This window comes from Neomonachus schauinslandi, chromosome 6, assembly GCF_002201575.2.
Source record: "Neomonachus schauinslandi chromosome 6, ASM220157v2, whole genome shotgun sequence".
Taxonomy (NCBI): domain Eukaryota; kingdom Metazoa; phylum Chordata; class Mammalia; order Carnivora; family Phocidae; genus Neomonachus; species Neomonachus schauinslandi.
In genome coordinates, this window is record NC_058408.1 from 52,675,227 (window position 1) to 52,694,313 (window position 19,087).

Genomic DNA, 19,087 nt, shown 5'->3' on the forward strand with positions numbered 1-19,087 from the left:
AAAAAAAAAAAAAAAAAAAAAAAAAAAGGACCTGAAAGGAATGAGGTAGTTTAGGGACCAAAGGAGGACTGAATCCTCAAAGGCCCTCAAAAATATATTTTATCAATAAAATGAGAATAAAATATGATGGAAAAAACCAAGAAACAGCTATTGGGACATAAACATGACTGCTAAAAAGAATTCAACAGAAGAGGTGAAGAAATCTCTTAGAAAGAATAAAAAGGATGAAGAAGGGGTGCCTGGGTGGCTCAGTTAGTTGGACGACTGCCTTCGGCTCAGGTCATGATCCTAGGGTCCTGGGATCGAGTCCCGCATCGGGCTCCCTGCCCGGTGGAGAGCCTGCTTCTCCCTCTTCCTCTGCCTGCCACTCTGCCTACTTGTGCTCTCTCTCTGTTAAATGAATAAAAAAAAAAACTTAAAAAAAAAAAAAAAAAGGACGAAGAAAATGGTGGGAAAGAACGTGGGGAAAAAAAGAGACAAGTTAAGTTACAATAGGAGGTCCAAATAGGACTAAAAGAAATTCCAAAAAAAGAGACTAGAGAAAATGATGAAGTAAAAACAATTAGTAATAGAACAACTTTCCACAGATGAAAGACATGAGCCATCATACTGAAAGGGCCCTTCTAGTGTACAACACACGAATGTAAAACAACCCAAAGGTACATAAACTGAAATTTTGGAACATCAAGAATCAGGAGGCTGAATGCTTCCAAAGGAAAACAATCAGGTTTGCTGTAAAGGAATAAATTTGTATCAGCATCAGGCTTCTCAGCAGTAACAGCAGGTACCACGGAAAAAAACAATGCCTTCAACAAGCTAAGGCTGTGCTGTCTAATATAGTAGCCACCACTCACACGTACCTATTTAAATTAACTGAAGTGAAACAAAATTAAAAATTCAGCTCCTCAGGTATACTAGCCGCATTTCAAGCATTGGATGGCTACACTGGCTAGTGGTTACCATACTGGATGATGCAGATGCAAAACATTCCCACCATCACAGAAAGTTCTCTTGGACAGCACTGTTCTTTCTCTATTTTCCTTCCTTCCCTTCCTCCCTCCCTTTTCTTTCTTTCCTTTCTTTTCTCTTTCCTTTCTTTCCTTCCTTCCTCTCTCTCTCTCCCTTCCTTTCTTTGAAGATTTATTTATTTATTTTAGAGAGAGAGTGAGAGCTTGCGCAAGAGGGCAAGTGGGGGGAGGGGCAGAGGGAGAGAATCTTCAGGCTGACTCTGCATAAGTGGGAAGTCTGATGCGGGGCTCAATTCCATGACCCATGAGATCATGACCTGAGCCGAAACCAAGAGTCGGAGGCTCAACCAAGTGAGCCATCCAGGTGCCCCAGACAGCACTGTTCTAAAGGGATAGGACTGCCAATTCCGAATTTTATACTAAGCTAAATTAGTAATCAAGTGTGAGGTTTTGAACATAAAGACATTTTTAGACAAAGCAAGTGTATCTCTTGCACGCTTTCTTAGGAAGTTACTTGAGGATATACTCCAACACAAATAAGACAGAGGAAGATCTGGGATCCAGGAAGAGTGGTTTCAACTCAGAAGAGGAATGGAGAAAAGGTCCAGAAAGACAGCTGTGCAGGAGGGACAGAGTAAATAAGTAAGGCCTATCGTGCAGGAAGTTAAGAGATAAAATTTAAAATGGGTAAGTAAAAACAAACACAAACAAACAAAAACACTAGTATGTAGATATATTTCTAAGAACGGAGACATTCTGGCTGCTGTGGGACTGGTGTGATGTGAGCTGGAACACACACTTGTTGCTTATCATTAGTAATCCTTTACTATTTGTGTTTTTAACCCTGCGCATGTAGCATATTGCTAAAATTCACATACATATTAAAAAAAAGCCAAGTTAAAATATATTAATAAATTGAAAAAACAGAAGTAGTGCCCATTTCTTCTATAAAAATCCAGTTAATGAAAAAGGGTAAAAAAAGAAAAGAGGAAAAGAGATGAGGAAAAGAAGAACGTGTAGTAAGAGTTCCATCAACTGAAGGCTACTGAAGTTATTAACCTTTGGGCTTATTTCCTGGTCCTGTCGATCCTAGATGCAGACTTCAAACACTAGCAACATGAAAGTAAAGAAACAAAATTGGGAGATCTAGAGTTTCCACTTTTGAATTTTATCAAAGGCATAAAACAAACCTAAAACATTATCTGCTATTACCATCCTTTCATAAAAGAACATACATTTTTACAACAAAGAACAAGGAGAAGTAAAGGATAATTCTTTAAATTCATTTAGCTTTATGAAAAGCTTTTTATATTGCTCTGACTTTTCTCATTTTGCCTTGACCCATTTGGAAACCATTATCCTAATCTTTCTTTCTTTCTTGTTGAAAAATCCCTTTGAGCCTGAGGTATGAGGCTTGGCTTGTGGTGGCAGCAGAAGGTGGTCCATTTTCAGTCCACAAATACTGTGTTTTTACCTGGTTATGATCAGTGTTTATAGAATTCTGTATTTGCCTTTTCTTACGAATCATTACAACATGAACATGTCCCCCATACTATAAACTCTTTGGAGACAAAGTTTTAAAAAGGAACTTTAATATTAATTCCTTTGATTATACCTTAATTTATTTAATCATTCCCATATAATTTCATCTTATCCCTGTTGTAAAGAATACTATAATAAGCATACTCTTCTCACATTTAGAATGTTTTCTACAAAGCATGTCACGGAAAATTAATGACTCAGAGGGCATGATTATTTTTAAAGTTACTGATTCCGAGAAGGCTGAGGCAATTTCCAGGTCCAGTGACAAGATAAGAAGGCCTGTTTCCCACTCCTGCTCCTTTGTAGTTCAGTTCCTCCATTCACCGAGCCAACAACACAAAATGTGTTTGTCAAAGGTGGATTCAGAATTTTAAAAAGGATATGGGAAGAACAATGAATACAGGCTTTCTTTCAAAACTTGGGCACATGGGGCTCTAACCTAATCCTAACTGGATTAAAACTCCACATTTATTTTATTTATTTTTTAAAGATTTTTATTTATTTGAGAGAGAGAGCAAGAGAGTGAGAGAGCCACAAGTGGGTGGAGGAGCAAAGGGAGAAGCAGACTTCCCAGTGAGCAGGGAGCCCGACATGGGGCTTGATCATGACGTGAGCCGAAGGCAGGTGCTTAACCATTTAACCAACTGAGCCACCCAGGCATCTCTTCACATTTATTTTAAAAACTATGGTCGAACTTCCACATTCTGATTAATGGTGAATTCAACTGTCTAAGTCAAAGTCCTAGAGTCATGCCCTGGGATTAGATGAACTTTAAAAAGAAGAAAAGTAGAAAAATGGTCTGAAATAACAAGACCTCAAAACTAGTGATTGTATAAAGAGCTCAAACACTTACTAAAAATATGGAATCCCTAAAAGGGAAAGAAAAACCTATTGTAATTAACTCCTTACCTGATTAAAATGGTCAGCTGCAAATTTTCTAATGGATTCAATGTCCTTCCTTTTTAAGTATTTCTGAAAAGAAAAGTAAACTCAGCTTCATAAACATGTCTATGGTATCAAATAGGATACAAATACATTTTGTGTCCTTCCATCACAAGAGGATTCAATGTAAAATTTAATTTCTGCTTCCAAATGACAACACTTTAGAGCTTGTCACAGGGCTTATTACCCTCCCCCCTTAATTACACAAGTCTCATTGGAAACGGCTATGAATGTATTCCACAGAAGAGCCTGCATATGGAATACGTGGGGTACATGTTCAAATCTTTACAACTGAACTGTGTAAGAAAAAATAACTTTCAGATCAGAAAGAGGACTCAGAATTTGCTTATTTCAGGTGCTTAAAATTCTTTGTATCTTACTCTTTCTAAATTATCTCAATGCCTTTGTAAGTGAGACATGAGGACTATCATCATAACTAATATTCTCGGGGCACTAGACTAGGTATGGTAGATACAAAAAGGTGGAGACACGGTTCACAATCCTGCACTTCTTATAATCTGCTCGGGGAAGACTGGACATACTCAAATTGAGGCGAACAATAATACCAAGCAGTATATGTGACACTGAGCTTACCTGCACGCATTCATTATGTCTGGACTAGAGTACGGACACGAATTACTTTCCACTAAACATGTGAAGTGAATAAAAAGTAATGAGAATGAATTCTTATTCCCATTTTGAATACACTAATATGCTCAAATGAGTCGCCTTTCAAAATAGTGATTTTGTTCAAAGTCCTTCTGGAACTCTTTTCAAATTCTGTTCTAAGCAGGTGTGGTAACTATGGAAAACAGACGTGTTTCACCATCTCAGAGTCAGGGGTTGCCTAGCCCGGCCATTCTTTCTCCTACCCTAACGTCCCCTCCCTTTTGCTTTTCACAGCTCCACCTCCTGGCCCTCCCACTGTTATTAATGCAATTGAATGCAACTGAGACCAGGGATCTCTGAAGACCCAGAACCAACATGCAAGGGTGATGCTGGAGCTGATATGGGCTGGGAGCCTTTGGATAAACTGAGGCTGGAGGACATATGAACACTATTTCATGCTCATCACTGGTGGGAACGATGCCAAATGAAGTAGAGGAGTACTTTACAGAATTTTTTAAAAGAAAGACAAAAACTCTAGATCTTGAGTGTAAATTCACACTCACAGGGTTTTATTCTCTACTTATAATTTCAGGGACACTGTTTTAAAAATATATATTCTTTTTCTTTCTTTTTTTAGAGAGAGGGGAGGGGTAGAAGGAGAGAGAGAGAGAATCTCAAGCAGGCTCCACGCTCAGTGCAGAGCCTGATGTGGGGCTCAATCTCAGGACCCTAAAATCATGACCTGACCCGAAATCAGGAGTTGGACACTTAATTGACTGAGCCACCCAGGCGCCCCTAAAAATATATATATATATATTTTTTAAAGATTTTATTTATTTGCGAGAGAGAGAATGAGAGACAGAGAGCATGAGAGGGAGGAGGGTCAGAGGGAGAAGCAGACTCCCCGCCGAGCAGGGAGCCCGATGTGGAACTCGATCCCGGGACTCCAGGATCATGACCTGAGCCGAAGGCAGTCGCTTAACCAACTGAGCCACCCAGGCGCCCTAAAAATATATATTCTTAAAAAAAGAATTGTTCTTCTTGAAGTTTAAATGTGCCAGTGTTGAACATTGAACATATTTACTTCCCAAATATACATCCTAGAGAAACAGAACTGCGAGTCACTTACTGCTCCTTCAGAGATACATATGGCTTTGACGGCTCCTTGGGGTTTACTAAGTGCATCTTGAAGAAATCCAACCTCTGTGTTTCTGAACATATCACTAATATCTACGATCTATAAAACAGCAACAAAAAAAGGTAACTAAATGTGAAGTAATTTTTATCTCAAAAAATTTTACAAACAAGATTCTAAAGAAGCAAGTAGATCTTACTAAGTTAATGTTTACAGAGCGCCATCAGTTTTTACTGGGTTGAGCACTACGACAGGGGTTAATCTACTAATGTATTATTCATCATTAATTCATTTAATCAGTACAACAAGAGTATGAGATATGCACTGACTCTCATTATCCCCATGTAATACAGGAAGAAACCAAGCACAGAGAAGAAAGTAACTCGGCCAAGATAACACAGAGCCAGAACCTAACCTAAGAAGTCTGACTTAAGCACCACTATTCTAGATTACAGAAGAAGAAATAAGGAGTGGTTAAGTTGGCAGTTCTAAGTAGGCAGTTAGAACATTTTGTACATTTTTTCATCCCAAGAATCGAGCACTGCCTATTTATAGATGAAGTGGAACTTCGATTTCTAAGGAATTTGCACTGAGAACTGAGATAGAGAAATGCCACCAGCATTATAGACATGAAGGGCCACTGCTTTCTAAGAGCAAATAATGAGAGGCTTGCTAATGGAAACTGCTTTATATAAATTCTACTCTTACCCCTAGTTAAAATATGTACAGATCTTACTAGTTTGAATAAACATTTCCATATGTTTGAGCTCTTTATAGGCTAGGGAAAAAGAATAACTCTTAATCATTTGCCTTCCAACTGCCATTTTAGCTTAAGAAAAATTGAAGAGGAAAGAATAGGGTTTTTTTCCCCCTTTCAAGTGGTCATTCATGTCCATATAATTAATAAGTTGTCAGTAATAAAAACCTTATGGCAAGAACCTTACTCTTGGAAACGGTCTAGGAGCATAGGAGATAGGACAAAAGTACTGCAGTGCTAACATGCTTTTATTCTCTCTTGCTATAGCTTGATAACAAGCTAAAGTAACAACAGAAAAATATGATATAACAATGTGTGTAACTGGTTGTAAATTTCAAAGTGGTTTAAAAAACTGCAGGAGTACGGTGGGACAGAGTCCTGGAAAAGTGAAGAGAAGTACCTTCATCCCAAAGCGAGTGTCAGGTTTATCTGTTCCATAGCTGGCCAATGCCTCAACAAAAGTCATAGAAGGAAAAGGAACCAACAGAGGATCTTTGTCATTGGGCCAGGAATACTGGAGCAGGCCCTCAATTAGGCTCCGGATTCCGGTCTGGTCTACAAAAGACATCTCTATGTCAATCTGAAACCAAAATAACATATGGAAACTAACTTGAACAGCCACAATATTAATATGTACGTATTTATACATTCCTCTGATTTCAAGTTACCATAGGATTCTGCACATACTTAATACATGGGTGTGGGTTGGGAGGATAAATGTTACTGTACATCTGTTTTGTGTTAGACATTATTCTAAGGCTTTATATATATCAACTTGTTTAGTTCCCGTCACTCTCCTCATGGCTTAAGGCTCAGAGAGGCTTTGTAACTTGCCTGTGTACATGCACTTAATAAGTAGTGAAACTACACTTGATCCCAGGTTTGTCCAACTCCAAAGCTTATGATTTTTGCGCTTCACCACTTTGATTAACACGCTATCACATAAAAACCAAATCATGACAGCTTTGATGAGTCTAAAGATTAGACAGATTAAATACCAACATACAGAATTCTTGGTTCTTTTTTTTTTTTTTTTTAAGATTTTATTTATTTGACAGAGAGAGACACAGAGAGAGAAGGAACACAAGCAGGGGGAGTGGGAGAAGGAGACGCAAGCTTCCCGCCGAGCAGGAGCCCGATGCGGGGCTCGATCCCAGGACCCTGGGATCATGACCTGAGCTGAAGGCAGACGCTTAACGGCTGAGCCACCCAGGCGCCCCAGAATTCTTGGTTCTTAATGTATAAGAGATTTGTTTTAAAGAACTTTATCCTAGCAACGACCATTAAAACACTGCAGGAATCTTTGGCATTTCTTAGTTGATGACCATACGTGTTATAAAAAGGACACATGAAATGGATCAAAAATTAAATAGTGTCTCAACTGCAGGTTAGTTTAATTAAATATCTGATGGATAAAATGTAATGAGAAGTAAAGCGCTGGCATACACTAGAGCTCTTGCAGGTTTGGTTCCAGACTGCTGCAATAAAGCATAATCACAATAAAGTGAGTCAAATTAATTTTTTGGTTTTGCAGTGCCTATAAAAGTTATGTTTATCCTATACTGTAGTCTATTAAGTGTGTAATAACATTGTCAAAAAATGTATGTACCTTTATTAAAAAATACTTTATTGCTAGAAAATACTAACATCAACTGAGCTTTCAGTGAATCACAATCACTGATCAGAGATCACCAAAACAAATATAATAATGAAAAAGTTTGAAATATTGTGAGAATTACCAAAACATGACATAGAGACACAAAGGGAGCAAATGCTGTTGGAAAAATGGTGCTGATCCACCTGCTCTGAAGGGTTGCCACAAACCTTCAATCAGTAAACAATGCAATGTCTGCGAAGCACAATAAAGCGAAGTACAACAAAACAAGGTCTGCCTATATATAAAATTACTGCCCGGTCTGGAACCACTTGGCTGGCACAAGGATGACTGAGTAAGAGACAGAAGTGAATATAACTTAGTACCTGAGTAAACTCAGGCTGTCGGTCTGGTCTTGAACCTTCATCTCGGTAACATCGGGCAACCTGAAAATATCTACAATTGAAAAATAGTATGAATTGAGTCATGATTCTAGGAAGATACACACACTTTTCCCCAGAAGTTCATGGTAGTGCAGTCTACGAAATAAATTAATAATGGTACCTAAAGGACATAAGAAATTTTAAAATTCTTTATGATGCTCTAATCTAATCAGATATACAGTAGACCCGTAAGAAACTAATATTCTATACATTGTTTTAAAAATATACAATGGCACCTTTCAATATTCATATATTAAATTGGCGTGCAAAGCACTTATGTTTCTTTATATATACTCTTTTGCTCTGGCCAAATCAAAATACTTATTGATCCATGACTACACTTGAGCTTTTTTGTGCTATGCCATTTCCATTCTCATCTTCATCTGCTGAGATGCAGCACTGTCCCAAAAGGCCTTGCTCACAAAGTTTTTTTAATAATATTTCCCCAAACAATACCTAGTTTGCAACCCTCAACAAACTTACTTTTAGGTTCTATCATAGTTGGCAGTTGGTTTATTTATTTATTACCCTATTCTGTCTTACTACATTCATTAACTCCTGGAGAGCAAAACCTTTTCTTTCTTGCTTGCTTGCTTTCTTTCTCTCTCTCTTTTTAGGTAGGCTCCATGCCCACCTTGGAGCCCAACTCAGGGCTTGAACTTACAACCCCGAGATCAAGATATGAGCCGAGATCAAGAGTCAGACACTTAACCAACTGAGTCACCCAGGCGCTCCTAAGACCTTTCCTTTTTTGTTTTTAATTCCCTGCACAGCTACTAGCATAGAGCTTTGCACATGGCGGCCACCCAATACATCTTTACTAAATAATGACTACAAATGTTTAGGGTTTTTAACAAGTGTTTTCCAAATGCTCATACATTTTCTAACTTCTTTTAAGAGATCAGATAATTTTGTGTTTCCTTTTTTCCTCCCCACCTTCCTCCCCTTTCTTTTTCTGACAACTTACTACTAACATACAGAAGGCTCACCTGTCTACACCACCAACCATCAGAAGCTGTTTAAACTGTTGAGGACTCTGAGGGAGACAATAAAACTTTCCAGGTTCCCTGGATGGTATTACAAACTCTTTTGCACCCTTTAATGAGAGGAGAGCAGAAATATTGTTAAAAAAACCTGAACCTAAGACCTGGTGGAAGTTGATACTTCAGCTCATCAATGAAGTTAACTAAAGAGCAAATGACAGAGATCATCTCTTGCTCATCTTTTAGTCCCCCAAAAGGCTTGCACACAGTAGGCTTCTAACAATGTTTGTACATGGTAAGTAATAAATGCGTGCTTGTTCTTGTTGAAATGAATTCCCAATTCTGTTATGAGCTGAAAAAATTTTGTGCAATTCCTATCTAATAACTGCTAACTGCTTTTTAAAACTATGTTTTTATAAAAGTCCATGGACTGTATAAATATCAATGTTTAGAGATGTCAATTCTTATTGATCAAGGAGTTTAAGTTTTTTTTATTTATTTAAGTAATCTCTATACCCCATTTGGGGCTTGAACTCACAAGTCTGAGATCAAGAGTCACATGCTCTCCTGACTGAGCCAGCCAGGCACCTCACAAAGGGTTTATTTTTAAGGAAAGAATTCATTATTGATTTGCATTTATAAACCTCAACGGAAAGAAAACTCATGTAGAATAAAAGTGTTCTGACTCAAAATACTGACCCATATAATTTTCTCAACTCTTAACAAAACCTAGTTAATGTGATCATTGTGACATAATAAAATACATGAAAAAAATACAGCCACATGAATATAAAAACAAAGTGGTCCTATTTCAGAACTAATAGGACATTATTAGTAGGCTGATTTAAGGGATATACATACCCCAGGAGTCCTCTTAAACAATGTTGGTGTTTCTATATCCACAAATCCTAAAAAGAGAGAAGCATCAGAAATTACTAGATAGGAATTTGTCAAGTATGTTGTCTAGGGTACAGTTCAACAAATCAAATCTGAGGCTACATTTTAATTAGGAATTTTGACTGAAAGAAGTTACCAAGCCTACTGAATGCTGATTTCCACACATCCAAGACAGAAGCTGAGGATTTTCATAAAACCCTATTTGGCTCATAAAGTGACACTTTTGTCATGAAATAATTCCAACTGTTTGATGGATTCTTGTTTACTGAACTGTTTTCATTTTCTAAATGTTCTGCTAGGATAGCAAAAATAACTCAAACATAGAAGAAAAACCTCCAGGACTGATTGAAGAGTCTAGTTTAATTCATAGGACATTTCTGAGCTCCTAACAAATTAGTATAAGCGTGATAAAAAATTAAGAAAACTCATAAATAACAACCAAAGGGCTTTTCTACCTTCAGTGCAATATCTTTAAAAGACTGTATTTGGGACCTAGTAGAACTAAATTATGTTCTAAGTTACCAAATTATGCTCTAGGACAAAACACTGGAAATCACCTTTTTTCAAAAACTGCTTTACACATTAAGTGAATTCCAGAGCTGTGGCAACTTCTGACCCAATGATGCTAAAGAGAGATACAATAAAATGCTGAATAAAACAAAAAGAAGATGCTAAAAAGCTCTAAAGAACATTTAGGCATGTCCTTTACCGTGTAGATTACAGAGATACTCCCGCATTTTCATGACCATCTGGGACCTCAGTCGCAGGTTATACTGCATTTGGAAACTACGCAAGTCTAAGTAGCGATACTGCAAACGAAGAGCCTCTGTTTTCTAAACAAATTGAAAGATTTTAATGTTTAAATATTCTTTGAATATTAAAGAGATATTAACTTTAATACAGAGCGTGGATTTTCAAAAACTTCAGTTCTATCTTTAGTTTCCATTATTTGCGAATACAACACCATCCTTAATTCCTACAGCCTCTAAGTTTACTAGCATAGATTTTATGTTTTTTTAACTCTTCTTTATTATTAACATCGCCCTTCACTGACTGAAATTTGCCTACCCTCACTAAACATTTATCCATTTATTTAAGCCCATAGTTGAGTCTTGAAAAATACATTTAAAGACTTCGAAGATCATTTAAAAATATACACCAGAGTAGGGGTGCCTGGGTAGCTCAGTAGGTTAAGCATCTGCCTTTGGCTCTGGTCATGATCCCGCGGTCCTGGGATCGAACCCCGTGTTGGGATCCATACTGAGCTTCTCTTCTCTCTCTGCCATTCCCCCTGCTCGTTCTCTCTCAAATAAATAAATAAATAAAATCTTAAAAAAAAAAATACACAAGAGTAAAAATAGCTATGACATTATCACCTAAGTGGGAGTACAGGTGTGAGAAATGCAAGGAAACCCCCCCACTGTTGTACTAGTAGAAATTGGTAAGAAGGTTTGCTTATTTTCAAAGCTGTACATCTCTGCAGCTCTCTGTGCTGACTTTTTTTTTTAAAGATTTTATTTATTTATTTGAGAGAGACCAGCGAGAGAGGGAACACAAGCAGGGGAAGGGGGAGAGGGAGAAGCAGGCTCCCCGCGGAGCAGGGAGCCCAATGCGGGGCTCGATCCCAGGACCCTGGGATCATGACCTGAGCCGAAGGCAGACGCTTAACGACTGAGCCACCCAGGCGCCCTGTGCTGACAACTTTTTAACCAGAAGTAGAACTGTCATTTCTTTCTGAAAGCTTAGCTGGGGGAAAACTGTATATTTCCTTTTCTCTCCCGCCACCAGGTAATTATATTGCTTTTTCTAATTAAAAGATTAAGTATTGAGAATTTAAATGTAACACTAAGTGGCCATACAGTTAATTTAAAAACCGTTCTATAGATCAGTTTACAAATTAGATGTATATACATCTTCAACTGTAGATAATTGTTTCAAAGCTGCAGATTATCAGGGTACACTCACCCAGAGCTATTTAGCTTCGACAACCCCTCAAACTTGGGCAAAGTACATCCTAAAATACAGTAATCAGATTTATATGCTTGCGAAGTCAAGCAAACATTTTATCACTGTTAGAGCCTGAAAGTTAATAGATACAGGATCTCCTATGCCGTCTGGCTATTTCCAAGCTAGACACAAATTTCCTTTCAAAATGTAAAACAGCAACAAAAAAACCTGAAAACACCACCTCAAGTCTTAAAGGTAGACCCATGTTTCGAGCTGTCTGAAAAAGCAGCGTAGGTGTTTAGGAACTGCAATGGCTTACTTCAGAACAGCACAGAACAGAACACTTCACGATAGGTCCACAAAAAAATGCTTAATTTTGTAGAAGTTAGTTTTTCTTTAAAAAACTCTGAAAACACTTTACCGGTTACCAACATTTTCTAGATACTCTATTTTATTAATAACAGAGGATGGCACCTTCACAAAGTCCTTAATTTCAAAGGGCAGCTTCTTGCAGGAATTCAGAAGTTCAGCTGTTTTAACTTTGATTTCGATCTCACCTGTTGGCATTTTCTTAAAGAGAGAGAAGACAAGACCTATTTTTAAAAAAAAATCACTCATCAGGACCTGTACACAGTGATCATTTGTAAAACGCATGCATTTACTTACATATGTAAAATGTGAGGGTGCGTATGGCGTGTAGTCTAAAGCATCAATGTCTGTGCATGATTTTGACCTTTTTTTTTTTTTCAGAGAGACACAGCGAGAGAGGGAACACAAGCAGGCGGAGTGGGAGAGAGAGAAGCAGGCTTCCCGCGGAGCAGGGAGCCCGATGCGGGGCTCGATCCCAGGACCCGGGGATAATGACCTGAGCTGAAGGCAGACACTTAACGACTGAGCCACCCAGGCGCCCCTGATTTTGACATTCTTATGCATATCTGTGGTCGATGTGCTCACTGACAGATGTCTTAACATGCCTGTGCACATTGGTGTGTTTGTAGTGAAGATTTTGGAATCTGTAGGTTCATTTGTGGAACCTGCAGAAATCTTAGTGCCTGATGTCTAATAGGTGCTCGGTGTCTGTTGCCTAAATGTGTAGAGTGCACACATATACAGGTAAAATTTACATAGACCGCTTCTTAACTACTAACTGGATTCTCTTGTCCTGGAGGTCGGGAAATTACTGTCCCAGACACTTGCACCACAGATTCCACAGGGGCTTCACATAGAATCTTCTTCACAGAAGCAGCTGACTACAGAATGAGAGAGAAAAACAGTTCCGACAAACAAATGAATGTAGAGGAATATGTAGTTACCGCAGTCTATGGTTTAGAAAAATATTAACACTCATAGCTTAATTGCCATAAATACTGGGGCTGCCCTTAATGACTTTCTTAAAGAATTTGGTAAATTGCATCGCCATTTTGACTCCACATAATACAGCAGGTAAACCTGTTAAGGGTTTTAGAATGTTTTCCTTAAAGGAAAATAAGGGGAAAAATGATTGATGGAAACAATTCCTACATACTTTTAAGGCAACTGTCTCCAGAGTTAGTCTTAGGGGCAGTTACATCCAATAGAAATAATGGAGTCCAACTGAAAGGAATTCTCCTGGGTTAGCTATGCTCGTCTCTGGATCCTGATCCCTGAAAGATAATTCATTGCTCTTTACTTACTTCAAAGACTAAGAACTGAGTAAATCATACATTTCTTAGGTATAAAGCATTTGTAAACATTACCACAAGAGAAACCAATATAGCTCAACAAGCATGATGAGAGCTATTTTACCTAATTTTAGCAGTTTTTTTTTTTTTTTTTAAAGATTTTATTTATTTATTTGAGAGAGAGAGAATGAGAGACAGAGAGCATGAGAGGGAGGAGGGTCAGAGGGAGAAGCAGACTCCCCGCCGAGCAGGAAGCCCGATGCGGGACTCGATGCGGGGACTCCAGGATCATGACCTGAGCCGAAGGCAGTCGCCCAACCAACTGAGTCACCCAGGCGCCCTTACCTAATTTTAATGCTAATTTTTTTTTTTGAGCAGGTGGTACCGTAAACATGGCTCAAAATTCAAAGGGTATAAACAGATATACAGTAAAAAGTTGCCTTTCCCAGAGTTTGCCAATGTTACCAGATATGTATGTATTATTCCAGGAACATTTCATCACACACACACACACATACTTATCCAACATACTAAGCATAGCATCCGAGAGACTTTCAAATAACAGTAGGAAACCTTCTATTACCTCCTCCTGGGGAATGACAACTTGAACAAGCCCATGGAAATCTCTCAGGACCAGGAAGATGTTTTGCCTGATCAATGAAGAAAATGAACATGTTAGGCCAAAATCTCTGAGCCCAAAATTTTAAGGAGGCAAAACAAATTAAACAAACAAAAATCCATGCAAGTTCCCACGTTCTTTTTATAATAATTATGTGTTTTCATTATGTGCTACATTCATGCAATTATCTATGTAGCTTATTAACGGGAAAAAAACCCAGACTTTGCATTTGTTATTTTCTTAATCATCTATTTTTAAAATTTTCTAAAAAAGATTTTATCTATTTATTTGAGAGAGAGCACAAGCAGGGGGAGCAGCAGAGGGAGAAGGAGAAGCAGGATCCCTGCTAAGCAGGGAGCCCAACATGGGGCTTATCCCAGGACTCCAGGAACATGACCTGAGCCGAAGGCAGCCACTCAACCGACTGAGCCACCCAGGTGCTCCTGTTTTTTAAAAAATTTTTAAGTAAACTCCATGCCACAAGCAGGGCTCGAACTCACAACCCTGAGATCCAGAGTTGCACACACTGCCCACTGAGCCAACCAGGCACCCCAGGCTTTTCATTTTCAATTTCAATTTTTACTGGTTATATATTCAGCTTACTAAAGTTATCCAGATGGCTTGTCAGTAAAAGGCAAACTTTTAATTTTCATTGACTTAAGTCTTTATAAGAAAATTTTATTAAATTTGGAAACTTTTCATGTATTAAAATCCACAAATATTTTAGGATATGAAAAATATCCAATTATAGCAATATAAATTTTTGAAATATAGCAATATAAACTTTTTTTAAAAAGATTTTATTTATTTACTTGAGAGAGAGCAAGCGAGAAAGAGCACGAGTTGGGGAGAGTGGCAGAGGGAGAGGGAGCAGGTTCCCCGCTGAGTAGGGAGCCTGATTCGGGGCTCGAATCCAGGACCCCGGGGATCATGACCTGACCTGACGGCAGACACTTAACCGACTGAGCCACCCAGGTGTCTCTATAAACTCTTTTCTTAAAAGATAAAAACTACAATTTTCTAGAGGTGGTCCAACTACTAATACTTCTATAAACCATCAAAAAGGTCCCCCAAATCCGAACATTTTAGCATTCAACCTGCATTTCTCATACTATCCTTAGTACCGGGAAGAGGTACAGAAAACCTCTTCAGATTTTGAGTTCAGAAATCACCAAATTTATGGGTCAAATATCCACCCATATGGAACATATTCTTCAGGAAGGCCACACAGTCTATGTATTTTGGAGCTCTTCACTGTTAATTAATGTACTATTCAGGTACGTGCTGGAATATAGAGATGAACAACAAAATGGGCTTTAATCTTAAGGAATCACTGTTCGTGTTTTTACGCTTTTTCTCTACTTAAATTTAGAATAAAATAAGCTTTTTCATGCTACTGAAGCTTACCAGGTGGCCCACTCCCAATTACTGGTCCTAGGAACTCTTCAACTCGAGTAAGCTAAGGGACATTTCAATCCACTGGTGGAACACACTGTTATCACACCCTTCAACAGATGCCACTCCAGTGACTCTGTTTGGGTCTTTCAAAACAAATCTGAAAACTCAATGAATTCTGAGAATCCTGCAGGAGTTGAAAAGCTTTTGTTGTTCTGAGTGATTGAAAATTAATAAAAGTTTGGAACTGACTGAGGGAAAACAACTTCCAGGCATTCTTTTTTTTGGGGGGGTGGGAGGGGCAGAAAGAGTATCTTAAGCAGGCGGATCCCATCTTGGTGCTCTATCTCATGGCCTTGAGATCATGACCTGAGCGGAAATCAAGAGCTGAAAGCATAACGGACCCAGCCACCCCTAACCACCAGGTATTCGTAAGCCAGTTTACCTTCGGTATTGAATCCATCCACACAAAGTGACTTCTTGGCCTAAGTGAGAAGAACGCAACTCTCCACACGTGTTGGTCCGAGCAACAAAGCTACTGAATTCTTTAAAGGAAAGCAAGATTAAAAACATATGATTTGCAAACTGCTTGAAAATAAAGACGCTCAAATTATATCATCTTAAGTATTTAATGTCAATGAATGAAATTCATAAAGTTGAAGTATGTAATTTGATTCAGTCACTATTTAATTTAGCTGCAAATGTGTCAAAAGCCAAGTGAATTAACAGTCTTACTGTAAATTTTTGCCCTGTGTTAGGAAATCTAAACTTTGATCACGTAGCATTTGCATTGAGACCTAAAATTACCCTATTTTTAATAGTGCACATTCCTTTCCAAAATGAAATGAGGTTTTGGAATAACGGGTTTGATGGTATGAATCTAGAGTGAAACCAGTCACTTGCACGCTAGAAAACACTATACAAAACATTCTCAAATGTGAAAGAATTTTTTAGGCTTATTAATAGCATCACCTAAAAGCAGAATTCACGCGGTTACTTTTAAAACTCCAGACAAAAATCTACATTATAAGAAATGGAGAGTGAGGGGCGCCTGGGTGGCTCAGTCGTTAAGCGTCTGCCTTCGGCTCAGGTCATGATCCCGGGGTCCTGGGATCGAGCCCCGCATCGGGCTCCCTGCTCGGCGGGAAGCCTGCTTCTCCCTCCTCCACTCCCCCTGCTTGTGTTCCCTCTCTTGCTGTGTCTGTCTCTGTCAAACAAATAAATAAAATATTTAAAAAAATAAATAAATAAAGGAAATTTAATATTAAAAAAAAAAAGAAATGGAGAGTGAATGACCTGCCTCTACACATAAGGCTATCCAGTTCAGACTACAGGAAAATGGAATAAGAGCACTCTGACTGCAGAGACCAGGAGGAAGTACTGTTTAAAGAGGACAGAACCCTTCACTGCTTTCACCTGGAGTTCTCCTCTGTGAACCGAGCACCAGCGTTCTGGAGAGAGAACCCCGGATCAGGTGGGCGATCCTTCCGGTGGGTGTGGAAAAACCCCTGCATAGCAGACTTAACCAACAGGAGAACATGTTGGAGCCGCAGGATGGCGAGAGACGCTCACGAATCCCAGGCTGCCGGTGTTGGATGATGATCAAAAGTCACTTTTGGAAATATACACAAATCCCTTAAAATGCTAGTTGTTCTCGCTCTCTTCTCCAATATTTAAGCCCTTCTCCGCTGAACAGTCAAGTACACGTGTCTAGAAACTAGATAAATCTACAAGTTCTTCGGGGCCCTTGGGAAGCGGGTAGGGGAAAGAGCCTTTTCCCACCTCCAATGCATCAGTTTCCACTTCTAACCAACCGAACTGCGGCCCCAGAAGAGCCGAGAGAACCTTCCAGACAGCAGGGCAGAGTGGGACTCCTCCGCGACCACAGAGAGGCGGAAGGGGTTGACCACCAACTGCCCGCCCTTCCCTTCCTTCCACGCTTCTCCGAAGGTTCCCGCAGGCCGAACTTGGAAAACAAGAAGGAACTCAGCCTCAGGTTTTAAATCTCTCCGACCTGGCGGCGGCCGTCCTCGGGTCTTCAGAAAGAGGAAGGCCAGTAAACCCAAAACCTTCTCAGGTCCAGAACCCACAGCCGAATCACCGCTGAGAGCCAAGCGCTCCTCATTCGGCTCCGAGAGCGCTCAAGTTACGGTGGAGGCATTCAACCAATCAGAGCAGAGGTGCTGCCGCCATGCTTATTATGGGCGGAAATTTGAAGGAACGCTTCGCGCAGGTAGAAAAGCGCTGAAGACAATCACCGCGCGGTTAGCCAAGTTGACGATTATGGTTAGGTAGTTCGACCTCAGTTAAAATGGCGACCGTAGTTGCTTCATTAACGTGTGATCGGCACCAGGGAGGCTTCCGGCGTCCCGCCGCAAAGCGAGACGGGAAACTATTTTAAACTGAGGCGGCGGCTGAGCGCTGGGTTGCAGCTTCTCAAAGGCGGGATTTCTGAGCTCGCTGGGCCTCTGAAGGGCTCAGGTGGAGAGGGGAGAGTTGGGACCCGTTGTCCCTTGCCCTTCCCCTCCCCCGGCAGAGGCCGACTCCGCAGAAGGGAGGGTCGCAGAGCTGGTGGCTGGGTCAGCGGAAATGCCCCTCCTGGGGTGAAGTCTCGGGACATCTGAGGAAGCGAGTTTGTGTCCCTGGTGAACCCAGTTATTGCGGAGCGAGAGGGAATTTGGAGGGGCCAAGGATTCCTCCAAACTCTCTCTTACCTGCCGTTTTGGCGGCTTTTTTTTTTTTTTTTTAAACTTCAGGGGATTTTAGTCTCTACCTACTTTTGGAACCAGAATTGAAGAATGACTCTTGAAGCCGGAATGGGTGACAGCGTCATCACGGTATTTTATTGGTAAGAAGCTTTATCTTTGTCCAGGACTGGCCGTCAACTTTATGTTTTGCCCTGCTGTGTACTCGTTATCTCTACAACACTTTTGTGTTTAGATGGCTGCACGCTACGTGCTTGGCGCTCGGCCAAGCATTGGCAGTGGGATTTAGGTATTGGTGGTAGCGGTGTAAAAAGTCGGAGTCCGTTCCTTCATGGATTTACCACAAGAAAAACAACTAAGTTGTAACTGTGTGTTATGAACTGCAAGTGCAAGAAGAGCTGGTGATACTCTGTGGATACCGGCCGGCTTCTGAGGACGTGAAACCTCCAGGATGGGTTGCATTTGGTCAGGCCAGTGGGAGGAGAGAAGCATCCTTAGTTGGCTGAAGGCTGAATAAAAAAGTCAGGGAGCAGAGGCAAACATGACAGGCACGAAGGGGAGTAGTAGGGTGATGATCAGTCTAGGGCAGTGGTTCATAATCTTTTCAAAAATTGTCTACTGGACCTTTCTTCCTCCCCCTCCACCACCAAATACACATGCATACAACATTTTGCATACAACCTTAGAGGGTTGTTGGATTTTGGAAAGGCCATTTGTCCATAGATCTTGGGCGGAGAACTCCTGAAGTAGAAAATGAACCTGGATAATATCAAATAATAAGATCAGATCAGGGCGCCTGGGTGGCGCAGATGGTTAAGCATCTGCCTTCGGCTCAGGTCATGATCCCAGGGTCCTGGGATCGAGTCCAGCATCGGGCTTCCTGCTCCTTG

The 19,087-nt window shown here is 40.0% G+C and overlaps 1 protein-coding gene across 1 annotated transcript in view; it reads right to left on the reverse strand.

The window, feature by feature from the left end:
• Window positions 1-17,222, reverse strand: part of DARS2 (aspartyl-tRNA synthetase 2, mitochondrial) — a 26,024-nt gene extending 8,802 nt beyond the window's left edge. The window contains exons 1-12 of the mRNA XM_021682616.2: window positions 16,909-17,222; window positions 15,938-16,037; window positions 14,062-14,128; window positions 12,966-13,067; window positions 12,292-12,387; window positions 10,580-10,703; window positions 9,835-9,881; window positions 8,980-9,086; window positions 7,934-8,003; window positions 6,354-6,533; window positions 5,191-5,298; window positions 3,420-3,482 (exon numbers count right to left, since the gene is read on the reverse strand). Coding sequence (XP_021538291.1) covers window positions 3,420-3,482; window positions 5,191-5,298; window positions 6,354-6,533; window positions 7,934-8,003; window positions 8,980-9,086; window positions 9,835-9,881; window positions 10,580-10,703; window positions 12,292-12,387; window positions 12,966-13,067; window positions 14,062-14,128; window positions 15,938-16,037; window positions 16,909-17,032 — 1,188 coding nt within the window. The 5' untranslated portion in view covers window positions 17,033-17,222. The remainder of the gene's footprint in view (window positions 1-3,419; window positions 3,483-5,190; window positions 5,299-6,353; window positions 6,534-7,933; window positions 8,004-8,979; window positions 9,087-9,834; window positions 9,882-10,579; window positions 10,704-12,291; window positions 12,388-12,965; window positions 13,068-14,061; window positions 14,129-15,937; window positions 16,038-16,908) is intronic.
• Window positions 17,223-19,087: the final 1,865 nt, after the last annotated feature.